Source organism: Gekko japonicus, unplaced genomic scaffold (genome assembly GCF_001447785.1).
Source record: "Gekko japonicus isolate JY-2015 unplaced genomic scaffold, Gekko_japonicus_V1.1 scaffold38, whole genome shotgun sequence".
In the NCBI taxonomy this organism is placed as follows: domain Eukaryota; kingdom Metazoa; phylum Chordata; class Lepidosauria; order Squamata; family Gekkonidae; genus Gekko; species Gekko japonicus.
In genome coordinates, this window is record NW_015170276.1 from 1,882,981 (window position 1) to 1,895,842 (window position 12,862).

Genomic DNA, 12,862 nt, shown 5'->3' on the forward strand with positions numbered 1-12,862 from the left:
CCCCGCCGCCGCCTGCTTTGCTTTGATCTTCTCAACATCACTACCACAGCAGCATGTAATGTAATGGTAATCGTTCTAGAGCTATTGGCCCTTCAAATGCAAAGCTGAATTGTAGTAAGGGGGCGGGGTGGGAGGTTTTAATATGCCAGCCAACAACATGAGATCTGAAGAGATTGTAATTTGGTGTACAGTTTAATGAATGCATCACTCTGTGAGCTCACTAGTTCTCAACTAGAAGTGCCATGGGGGGGTGTGATTCCCTGTTTGTGAACTCCTTCCTGTAGAAAAGGATCCCTTCTTGATTTTCTGATTCTTTTTGCATTGGGTGGTTGTCCCTTGTGAGGAACATGAAAGAAAACATGTGAATGCTATAGTTTTGTATGCAGTAACACACCAGACAGGTTAAACCTTTCCATGAGCCTCCCCAACACCAGAAAACAAACTGCTAGCTTTCTTAACTGTAAATATGAAAAAAGAATGATTTGCCTTGCCAACATTTATTCTTGTCCCCATAGGCATTGAAAGAGAGGGGGAGAAGACAGTTCAAAGACAAAAAAAACCTCACAGGGTCCTAGGAGAAAAGAAGGGATAAATAAAGTGTTGCCTTCTTGCATCCCAAAGACTGCCAATAGGCACATCATTAGAGGACACCAAACCCCTCTGCAAGGAGGGTGGGGAAGGAAGAATTTGGTGGGGTTTGGGGAGGAAAAGGACTTCAGTGGGGTATAATGCCATAGAGTCCACCTTCCAAAGCAGCCATTTTCTCCAGGTGAACTGATTTCTGTTGCCTGCAGTTTCACTTGTAATAGTGGGTGACCTCCAGCTACCACCTGGAGGTTGAACTTCATAGGAAAACAACCGCGATATGATAATGAAGTCATGTTTAGGGAAAAATATATCTTCTTTAATTATCCAGTGAGTAACAAACCATTAAAGTTGTTTCCTTTGAAATAAATTGGTCTCAAGTCTTTCTGACGGTACAGCGCTCAATAGACTGTTTCACTCAACGTTTCATCAGACGAGACCTTAAACCTTTCAGATTCTTTCTGCAACTTTTTTTCTGCTCTTTCTTCCTTTCTAGCTTACATCATTTTATTATGTAAAAAGCAGCTACATGTTGCCCTCTAAAGATCCTTTAGAAAGGTGTAAGGTGTCATCTGATGAAACCTTGAGTGAAACAGTCTATTGAGCGCTGTACCGTCAGAAAGACTTGAGACCAATTTATTTCAAAGGAAACAACTTTAATGGTTTGTTACTCACTGGATAATTAAAGAAGATATTTTCCCCCTAAACATGACTTCATTACCATATCACAGTTATTTTCCTATGAAGTTCAGCCTGTCCCAGGCCTGTAGCTACAGTGGGGCATCTTGAGGCCTGGCCCCCTGACTTACTGCCAAGGCCCCCCAACTTCCCACCCAGCCCAGGTGCTCCTTTGGGGGGGATGCAGGAGTGTGTATGGTGTGCCCCCTGACTTATTTAAAGGCCCCCCGAATTTAAAAAATCCTGGCGATGGGCCTGTCCTGTCCCGTAAACTCTTGTCCTTGACACCACCTGGAGGTGGACAACCTTTAGTTCTACCCAACTGATCAGAAGAAAACCAGACGAAATTTCATTTTTGTGGCCAATAAGTGCAGAGAGATTGGGATACTGGAAAGGATGAGTTGGGCATCAGATCCTTAATGTTTAACTGTAGACAGATTATGTTATTTCATTAAACAGATTCTCTTCCGCATTGCCATTTAAAAGCTCCACCCATTGCCTGTATGTCCTGCTACCTAGTGACTAGTTACCATGAGAATGGCTTACTAAACTTGTGCCCTTCCAGGGAATTAGCGATCTAGCAACCAACTACATCCCTTCCCCTGGCATCCATTTTGAATATAGTGTTTGAGTGGTACAGGTTTATGTGATACAGAGAATAACTACCAGCATTTAAAGTAGTAAATAATTTATTGGAAGGAAAAAGTCCACACATATCCTCTGTACAACAGACTGAGCAAGGATCACAAAGAAATGGTACAAACACACAATACTCTGTATCTCAACTGTATATATGCCCTAGCTGGTCTCATTCTAAGGCAGGCCCTTTAACCTTAGAAGTTACAGTGATCTAAAAGCTTCCCATTACCTCGGAGTCTTTGTCCTGTCAGCCAGCCGTTTGTTTGCTCCCAGTGGCAATGATGGCCATCAAGATGGAGCTCAGGTGCGAGAGCCCCTTTCTCTAGAAAAATTAGACAAAGTGGGTCCTATTCCCTCCATGCCAAGGGATTTTCTCTTTTCTCTATTCTCTCTCTCTCTCTCTCTCTCACACACACACACACACACACACACACACACACACACCAGTGGGTCAAAACACTTCTTCCTGGGATTACTAGGAAGATTCTATCTAGCCTCCTGCCTTCCAAGTCTCTGTCACCTTCTGGATGTCAGATTCCATACAAGATGTATGCTGGCCTTTTCATTGTCGTCAGCCAGGAGATCCCTTTGCATTTACAAAGCTTGGTGGTTGGGTACTTTTCAGAGCCATTGACAAGATGGGCAATACCTGAGACCAGTTGTCTTCTCCCTTCCTTCTTGTCTTCTGCTAACTGAGAAAACCCTTTAAAACCAAATGTGGGATCTTTGCAAAGCCCCAACCTCAAAACGAAATGTATTTCTCCATAGGTTCCAAAGCAGGTTACACCACTGTACCCCCCCCCCACCTTCATTTTATCCTTACAACAACAACTCTGTGAAGTAGCTTAGTCTAAGCGAGAGCAACGGGCTTAAGATCACCCAGCAAACTTCCATGGCAGAGTGGGGATTCAGACCTGGGTCTCTCACATTCTGGCTTGATACACTAAACCACTTTACCACACTGGTTCTCTCCCTCTGCCTGCCTTGGGCAAGCATGTTGCGGCATTCCCATCTCAAAACCTATAGCATTAATCTCTCTTATAATACCTCATTGAGGATAGATCATTAAGCATGACATCAAAATGTAATTTCCACATTTAGAAATTGCATACCTCTGACTGAGGGCACAGACCGTGATGGAAGGCTTTATGCCCTGCTTAGGGGCTTCCAGCCTGACCCCTATTGGAAACTCCATGGACTCGTGGCCTGATTCAGCAGGGGCTCCGTTCTATGACTAGAGCAGCATTCTTCCCCATTTACTCTCTTACTTCAAATTGCTTTTTCATTTTTTTTAAAGAGCAGTTAAATCCATGTAGCTATAATATCTGATAGTCATTCACTATAATGGATTTCTGTGGGTGTTCAGCTGGTTCACCAGCCTCCATGCTGACAAGAGGAAAGGAACATATGAAAATGTAATACAGAGAGAGAGGTTTATTAAAAGCCATTGCAACAGAAAATAGCATCACTGATCCTCATGACTTAAATTCCCCTCTGCTTTTATTGATCACTTTATTATTTAAGGCAGGATTGATAGTGGGATGCATTGGATTTCTAATTACGAGTCAACACCTTGGAGAATTGTGCCTGTCGAGTCTCTCTGAGATGATTCCTAGTTTTCTTTTTTTGCAAAAATGCCACTTCCCAAGGCTGATAAACACTGCCTGGTGATTGGTCCTCAATGGATCACTTTTTAGAAAATGAAATGTCAACCCCTTGCCCTCCTATTGATTCTCTTTAGTATCAGCCATAAAGCTGTCAAAGGAAAGGCTGCTGGGAGCCAGGTAGCTGACAGTCTTGCCAGAGCTGATGCGTATCCTGCCAGCACTTCTTCTGCCTCAAGCTGTCTTCTTAGTTCTCTCTACCTAGAAAGGGTTCAAATTGTACACCAAAAAAAAAAAAATAGAATGAGGAAGTTCATACTAAGAATGGGTGTTTGGTGCAACCGCTAGTGGGAATGGCATAAAAGAAAGCAAGCTGCAGAAGGTTCAAGGATGTTTTACAAGCATCAGAAGAGAAAGGGATAGAAGCATCTAGTGAAGTATATGAAATATTAACCTCTGGATGCCTCTTGCTAAAAGTTCTATGAATTCTATGGGTTTCACAGTCTATTTAAACCCCAGCAGCTCCATTAAAAAAGATAGTTTCAGAGAGTCTCTCCAAGGGGTATCAAAGATTCTGTTAGCAGTTCATGTTCAGATTACGTATACATATTTTCTCTATTAAAATGTGCACTTTTAATGTCTGCACTGTAATAAATAATTCATTTGTTTAATATATGATTTTTAAAAAAACATATCTGATTGCCCATTGAAGCATCATGAATGTCCAGGTGATGTCATATTTGTGAAACATTAAATAAAATGCTAAATTAGTTATTTAATAATGCACAATCCTGATTCTGATGTGCCACAGAAGCAACACATGCTATGCTGTGTACGTCAATTTTCTCACCATTCAGAAGGTATAAGCTTTTCAAGTGGATCACCATGGGGAGGGGAAAGAGGTCGCCATGATCAAAATCCCCCGCACTTGTAATGTGTACTTTCATGACTAGCAGTATCTGCCACTTCTTTAGTATTTCAGTTCTGATCTTGGTCATACTTATTGCAACCCAAATGTGAATGCTTCATCATAAGTCTCTTTGTCAAAACCAGCTCCTGTATGCAGGAATTCTGCTTTGGATCCTCCTAGAATTTCTGAAGGTGCAAGGAAGATGCTAAACAAATTCCCCCTTCCCTTGCATCCCAGAAGGCCCTCTCAGTGCTCCTCCTGGGGGAAAAGCAGATTCCCCCCCCCGGAATACTTGGTAGCACCCAAATGAGGGATCTGGCTCTCACAAATAGGTACCTCAGTGTGATTAAAGCCTTGTTGTGACCCAAGTGGTGTTTCCTGTGTGCCCCTAAGGATCTCAGATTTGGGCAGTGGCAAATGTGAACCAGCCATCTGAGTCAACATATTCTCACAGTGTACTGAAATGTTAGTGCAAGCCTTCTTAGATGAAATCAGTTGAATCAGCAGAGGATAGTTTTTGATTGTTTCTGATCAGCTTCCTTCAAGCAAAGCTGCTTGAAAATGACATTTTTGCACACAACAGTCATCCCAGAATTAAGCATGCTGCCTTCTGGATAAAGAATGCCACCCACCTTACCTCTTGGTTATCTAATTACTTCTTTAGGAGACCTGATGTCTGTTCCTTCTACAAAGCGAAACAATTCAAAAATAACTTTCAAAGAACATTCAGGCCAGAACAATGCTTCAGAGTGTTTTGAAAAAAAGGAAGTGAATAGTGTGGGGGTTTGTTTTCTTATCTAATTGGATGATATTTAACTAAAGGGCATTTTAATTATCACAGATCAGTGAAATCAAAACGTTAAGTCAAAATACTTAGAATTAAGTGGTTGGAGTTCCATTGATGCTCCCACAGGGTTGTATTTTAGCACACTGCATTGGTCATGTCCTTGTGACTGTGCACTAAAGTCAGTGGTTTCTCTGAGTCTTTGTTTTCCCCCTCTTCAAATGTGAATGCAAAAGGTGCCAGGTTCCATGGCTTGGCTAGGACAGAAGCATGTGAGGATCCTGCTGTTTTAGCACAATGCCTGCTAATACCCCTTGGCTCCCACATTGCCATTTGTGGAACATGCCTGTCAGATTTAAAACCCACCTCTTCTTTATCTCAAAGTCCCACCTGTAGACTTGTCTTCATCCCTGACCCCTGCAGTTTCTCAAAGCTTCTGTGTTTCTTGCCTGCATCCCACCTCCCATTTATTCACTGTCATCCAAATCCTTATAATTACAGAATTGAACACTGTGACAAAGGTTTCTTTCTGTCATTCAGGTGAGCTATCTGTGAATGTCAGTTTGTGTCCGACATTCCTCAGGCCTCCAGAGAACTTCCCATGCCCTAGTGACTACATAATGAGTTGAGGGGAGTGGAGCGAAGGGGGAGGGGAGTATCTTTTTCGGGCAGTAGGCCCCAGCAGTTTCCCTCCCTAAGCAAAAGCTCTACAGGTGACAAAGGTAATATGGTAACGAATAGTAGGTTTGGAAGCCTTTATTAGAAGCTAAATAGGCTGTAATTAGGGGGCTGGAAAGTATTCTTTGTGCTTCCTTTTTGCTACTCCCTTCTTCAGTACTTTGGGAAGCCTCCCCCCCCCCCAGTGCTTTTGTGTTAAAGCAAGTGAAAGAGGATTTTTAAAAGTTACTTTTGTGGAAGCACATCTGTGCTTATTTTTTTTCTTTTGGTCCTATATATTCTGTTTAGCCAAATGTGAAATTCACTGTGTATGTATATTCAAGTCTGTTGCAACAGACAGTCCCTTTACCTCGTGGCAATTCTGTTAAAGTCAATGAAAATGTGTAGTTTGTAGAGTGTGACCATAGGCCTAAATATTTCCTAAATATTTTTCCTAGTATTTCTGCCTTTAGTACAGAGCCTGTTAGGTGCTCATGAAATAATTGAAATCATCTCCATTCATTTGCTGATATGGAATCAGGAATTAAGTCTGTCATGGAGTCCACATGATGATCGTAATAAATAGGAACTGATAAGTCTGACACCAGTGAAAGAATTTAAGTCCTGATACTTTTAGATAGACTCGATCAAATATTGTTTGGATTTTTCAGACATGTTGGCATTTATCCAACCACACAATTTTGAAGACTTAATGGTACTGAAATCTTTGGAAGATGAGGCAGCAATTTCCACAGATTGCCCTCTCCTCCTGTAGACCCTTATTTTGCACCTGATACTGTTTCCGTGGATCTACTGACCTCAGAAACAAAATTTCAAGGGGTCCAGTGGGATGCAGCAGAAGGCGGAAGGGGAAAAGTCCCACTCCACAAAGACTGTGGATGGTTAGATACACAGTGCTGTGCTCAAAATGTCCTTTAACTTTGGGTTACTCGGAATTATTAGGAATTATATATCATGGTGGGGGTGGTGGGGGTGATTATTTCATTTTGTTGGCAAATCTACATAGTGAAGCCAACAATCTGAACTAGCTCCTGAAGTCCAAGGAAGTCCTGATATTGGCATTAATATGAAAAGTCACAGGTTCCCATGGGAGCCAGAGTCCAAAAAGAAGAAAATTCCCATTTGGGGAAACCAAATTATAATTGCTAATTGTGCTTTGAGAATTTCCTTGTCTGACCAATCTAAATGCTGGGATCCTGAGATCTGGAACAAACTGAACATAAAAAGCAGTTCTTAGCCATGTGAATAGCTCTATTTTACCAAGAACCTTCTTTATTAAATTCTTTTAGATCTATGCTCATATTGTTTCTCAAAGACCTTTTTCAAAATTAAAGTTATAAATATTAGGAGTATATCATACATTACAATAATGTGCAGGCTTACTATTAATCTCTAGGATAATATGTTATTAATATGCCCATGTGCAAAGTAAAAACAACTTGATTAGGTATATATTTGCAGTTAGCAATGAAACCAGATTGTGCTTGAAAACCAATCATTTATACATGCTTTATAAATTCCACCATATACACACTTTTAATTGTTCTCACAAACCTGAAGTAATGACTCCTGTCAAATCTGGTAAGAGAATTTTCCACATTTGGGAACAAAATGCATAGAGAGTAGGGAAAGTAAACTGCCTTTTCCTAGAATGTGTAGCTGTTTTCCTTGACATTGACAGCTACTGCAGGATTAGGAATGTGGCAACTTTTTGCGCTACAGGTAGGTCTAGGTTAGTTCATCAGCCACCGCAGCAGAGAGAACAAGTTTTGGCAGGTACAGTAATTCAAGTCTTAGCAGGTCAAGAAGACTCTTGAGTTCACTAAGATACTTGTTTTGATTTGTAATGTTCTGTTTCATTCCAACAGACGCAGCAAATACAGTAAGGCCAAGCAAGAAGCAGACGAGGAGAAACATTTGAACCAAGGTAAAACAGTAATGCTTGCTTTTCCAAACTGGTTCACAAAGCATGTCTTGTATGTATTTCAACCTGGGGAAAAAAAGAAATGACATCCCCTTAGATGTGACTATCACTGGATTTCATTGATTTGCAGCTTTCCTCAACCAGAGCTGAATATTTTGGACCTTATTCGTATGTGGCATTGTTTAGCTAGGTGTTATTGTGTGTAAAGCTTGTTACCTTTGTCCAGGTATATACAGATATATATACAGATATTCAATCAATTCAAAGTATATACAAATATTCAATCACTAGCGATCCCTCTCTCAGAGGCAAGTTTTTCCTTCCGTTTTTCTTTCCCTTTACTAATTGAGCCGCCCTAGTAATGTGTTTTCTTCTTTGCTGAAGAACTCTGGCTGTCCCACCCTGTCACAGTACGATTTTTTGGCTGTTGGCTCAGCCCGGGAACCTGAGGGAAGGATCAAGAGCCCTCTTTAACTTAAATAACTTAAATGGTACTCGAGGCATTTTGAAATTCAAAAATGACATAAAGGAGAGAGATCAGGTGAAATCAGGGGCTGAAATGAGGCAAAACCAGTACATGCACAGACTTTAGTTCTGATGTTTCAGGCTAATGAGAGTTTTTTAAGCTATTCACAGTGACTTAATTTTTTATGTTGATAGGCTTTTGTTCCAGTGTTTTCCCCAAACATGCCAGTACATTTTCTTTGCGTATTCTCTAACCCTTTTGGTTTCTAGAAGGCTGGTTCCCGTACTCAAACCCCTTCTCTTGAAACACCATTACTTGTCTTGAGTTTTTAACTGACTCTTAAGGTCTCTAAAGGCAGTTTCTAACCACACCAGACCAGGGATCTCTGCCCTCTTCAGAGCTAACTCCCTGTTTAGACTTGATGGGGAAATTCTCCTCTCATTATATTCCCTTCATCTAACTACCCACGAGTCCTTGCTAACTTTCCCCCAGTTCTGTCTGTGTTAAACTGCTGTCAGGGCTGAATTCCAAAACTGTCACTACTCAACTCTTCTCAGCTAGGGCTGAAATCAGACTGAATTCTCCTCAGCATCCAGTTCCGATGTCTCTCTCTGCTCAGCTGATGCTAACCAATCAGATCTCTTGGAAGAGCCTGTCACTCAAGGCTCTCTAGCTCTGTGAAGAATTAACCCTTCACCGTCCTTTATCTGTTTACATAGCACTTCTAAGCTTTTAAAAATGCAGTCTGTCACAGCAGGACATAACTCTGTATTGATAACACAATGGCTTGGATATTGTGAATCACCAGCAGAAAGCAGTGATGGCTCAGAACCTTCCCTATCCTTCCCTCCCACCAGAGCCATTGCTGATTAGAAAAGGTTTTTCCTGGGGTTAAGGGTCTTGTGTATACCAACAGCTATGCTCATTGGGTAAATGTAGTGGGGAGGGGGAAGGGAATGAGATTGCCCTTTTCCCCGTTTATGTGGGTGAAGCTCTGATTGCTCAAAAAGAAAAAAAAAGGAAAGGAAAGGAGCAATTTATTCCTTTTTTCCCCGCTGGAGCCAACTGGTATGGCTATGAGTACATGCAAGTCTCTTGAACCCAGTAATAAGCTTTTCCAGGACTAGAAGTGGTTCTGAGGGAGGGGAGGGTGGAAACGTTTGTGCAATCCTTGAACCTGGAAATCGCAGAATGCAACTCACTGACTGCGCAGACATAATGAGAGAACCACTTCACTGATAAGCTTAGGGAATGTTGCACTTCATGGAACACAGATGGTATTACTTCCGTGTCTCTTTTTCCAGTATTGTATAATTATGTTTTTAATACATAATGTATGTGCGTGGGGTGAGGTGAGGTTGTAAATCTATTCGCCATGATCTAAAGATGTTTTGCACAATCCCTGAGACACAATTTTTATTACTTGGAACTGCTTTCATAGAGGCTTGGAGTTCGGCAACAGGAGCCAAAGCACCTGGAACAGTACTAGTGCATGTACAAATCTGGCAAATGGACACCTGCTAATCTCAGCCAGTATATTTAGACATGTACATATACACACATACACATTTCTCATAGCCAAGAAACCACAGGCTGCTGTGCTGAACAGCTGTGTTGCTGCTCAAAAAATGCACAACACATGAAAATACTTCTTATGCATTTACTTGCTAGGTGCCATTACTGTATTGCTATTCGTACAACACAGTGTGAGAAAGCTTCTTCTTTGCTGGAAAATGATCAGCATTTTGCCTTTTTCAGACATGTTTTGTGTGATTTCCAAGATATTCTTTTTTCCCTTGTGGAAATCCTCATCCATCCTATAATTTGCTTAAGTATAGAAATAACTAGAATCATCTCCCTCTTGAGGCTACTTCTATATGGGCAGAAAGACTCCAAAAGAAATTTTATCCTGAATGTGCTTACTCGCTATAGTTCCTAAGGTATCCTGTTGAGAATTCAGGCTTACTGTGTGAATTCAAATAAACATAACATTCTTGGTTAGAGACCTTGCTTATTTTTCATGCTTGGTTATGTGGATCAGCAATTTTCAATATTGCATCTTTGCCTTGTAGGTGTTAGAACATATGTGGACCCCTTTACATATGAGGACCCTAACCAAGCAGTGCGGGAATTTGCCAAAGAAATTGATGCATCCTGCATAAAGATTGAAAAAGTCATTGGTGTTGGTAAGTTGCAGGGCACTGTTATGTTCGCAGATAATGGATTAGTAATGGTGAATGCTTACTGGAGTAACATGACCTAGGAGGATGAATCAGCTAATGGGTTTAGTGGAACTGTTTTTGTGCAGAAATTGGTGTTTATGTGTGAGAAAGAGGTTTATTCATGGTTGGTCTTTTGGATTGTTTCTTTTTTTTGTAGGTGAATTTGGTGAGGTCTGCAGTGGTCGCCTCAAGGTGCCAGGCAAGAGGGAGATCTGCGTTGCTATCAAGACCCTGAAAGCGGGGTACACAGACAAACAAAGAAGGGACTTCTTGAGTGAAGCCAGCATCATGGGACAGTTTGACCATCCCAACATTATCCACTTGGAAGGGGTGGTTACTAAATGTAAGTAGGTCGTGATCTGCCACCAAATGCATAACCATTCCTTTGACTAGAGCCGTTTGAAAGTCACTATGAAATTAAATCAGCATAAGGGTTTCTCCTGTATTCTTCTTGCTGTGAAATGACAGATGGAGCAGATTCACCAATAGCTAATAGGAGGAAATCAGAGCAGGGCTAGCCATTAATCTTGTTGTCAGCTATAAATGGTTTTATGGTTGCCGGCTGATACCCTATCTCGGAGCTACTTATGCATAATTTTACAAGGGAACATAATGCTATAAGGTTTTGGAGGGAAAAGGGAAATGTGATGGAAGGATGTTTTCCTGTGGAGGGTTATTCCCCTCTTTATTGGTATGCCAGGTGAGTGTTTTTGAAAGCTGGTCTGAAATGCCTTTTTATAGGATGGATCCAAGTGCCAAATTTGTATTTCATAACAGTCAAAGTACAACAAAACTGCTATGCTGTATGCTTGAAGTCTTAAGGCATAGATGTAGGGAGAAGGAAATATAATCTTTGCCCTTTGTCTGAGACTTGTTTGTGTGGCTCTTTTTGATTTGCATCTTTGATACATTTGCTTTCATTTCAAGGAACACCTGTCTAGCTTATATCTCCTTCCCATCTCCTCCCCTTTTCTCATCTCAATTAGCATTCATTAAATCAGTGAACTTTGGTTCAAGTATGAATAATGCAGAATCCAGCCACTATGGTTTTCAAGCCAGAACTACAAGACACCTGTGAAACTTGTGTTGGTCAGACTCTGAAAACACCCAAGTCAAAGTGTGCTGCAAAGGTCTTTGTTGTTTAAGAAAGCGTTGACTCAGAAATACGGCTAAGTGTAGGTGTAGAATAGGCCACTAGTGTTAATAAGGGGGGGGGGGAACCTGTTTAGAATTCAGGGTCTGTTTTTTATTAGTATTCTGGGCCTTCATGGATTAATTCGTTTGTTTAATGAAACATTTGATTACAGATTTTATATCAGTTGGGTAACAGAATCTTTATCTGCATTGGAAGTTATTGAGCAAAGGAATGTAGAGGTCAGAAAAATATTTAGCTTATCTTCTACCCTGGTGCATTGTTTGAAAAGCATACAGCAGAACCACTGGTTTTGTCTGCAAGTGCTATATCTTTTTTGCGTCTGCCAATACTAACAAACTGGAGGGCTGTGTTTTTCCCCCCTCCACTGTGGTAGAGGAACTCCTGAATATTGTCAGTGTCAGTACAGATTCAGAAAGGAAACTTAGTCACATTCAGATGTCACAACCAAGCTCTGTCAGGCACAAAAAAAAGGAAGGCTTTTTTACTATTCTGATATACTCTGTCCTCCCTCCCACATGGGGAGCTGTTAAGAACTGTGAAACTCCAATTTATTGTGATGCTGGAATGCAGGCATTTTGGCAAATTGGAGTTTGTTTCCTTCCCACACTGTAGTGGGGTTTTAAGCCATGGTTTAAACCCAGTTTAGAATCCCCATTTGTGGAAAGGAAGCGAAATCCAATTTGCCCAGTTTCAAACATCACAGTAGATTAGAGCTTGAAGGCTTCTCCAACAAGGAAGCTTTCAATTGTGCTCTTTTTGTGAAGAGAAGAAGAGCAGGCAGAGGCAGAAGAGATGGCACAAGCATGAAAACAGACTGTATTCGTACCTGTCACAGACAGACGGGTTTGTCATGGCATCTGAATGCAGCAAGTCTCTTCAAGACACCCATTTTCCCAGGGACAGATTTGGTAGAAACAGAAATAACGCATGCAGCTAATGCGGTCTAGTCCAATTAACCTTCATGCTGGAGAAGGAGCATTCAAAGGTCTATCCCAAAGTTCTCCCCAGTGTTAACTGCTGAACAGGCAAAGGAATTTAAAAAAAAAAAAACCTTCACCAGGAGTCTAAAACAACCCTTGTATGATATGCAGGGGTCATTTCGTAGAAAAAGAGCTAGGGGAACTCATTAGCATATGCCACACCCCCTGACATCACCGGAAGTGTGTCATAAGGCCACACCCCCTGACATCACCGGAAGTGTGTCATAAGGCCACAC

The 12,862-nt window shown here is 41.3% G+C and overlaps 1 protein-coding gene across 1 annotated transcript in view; it reads left to right on the forward strand.

The window, feature by feature from the left end:
- The window catches only part of EPHA4 (EPH receptor A4), a 199,234-nt gene that overhangs the window by 156,451 nt on the left and 29,921 nt on the right, over positions 1-12,862 (forward strand). Inside the window, exons 9-11 of the mRNA XM_015417638.1 lie at positions 7,747-7,805; positions 10,341-10,454; positions 10,648-10,833. Of these exons, the coding sequence (XP_015273124.1) occupies positions 7,747-7,805; positions 10,341-10,454; positions 10,648-10,833 (359 nt within the window). The remainder of the gene's footprint in view (positions 1-7,746; positions 7,806-10,340; positions 10,455-10,647; positions 10,834-12,862) is intronic.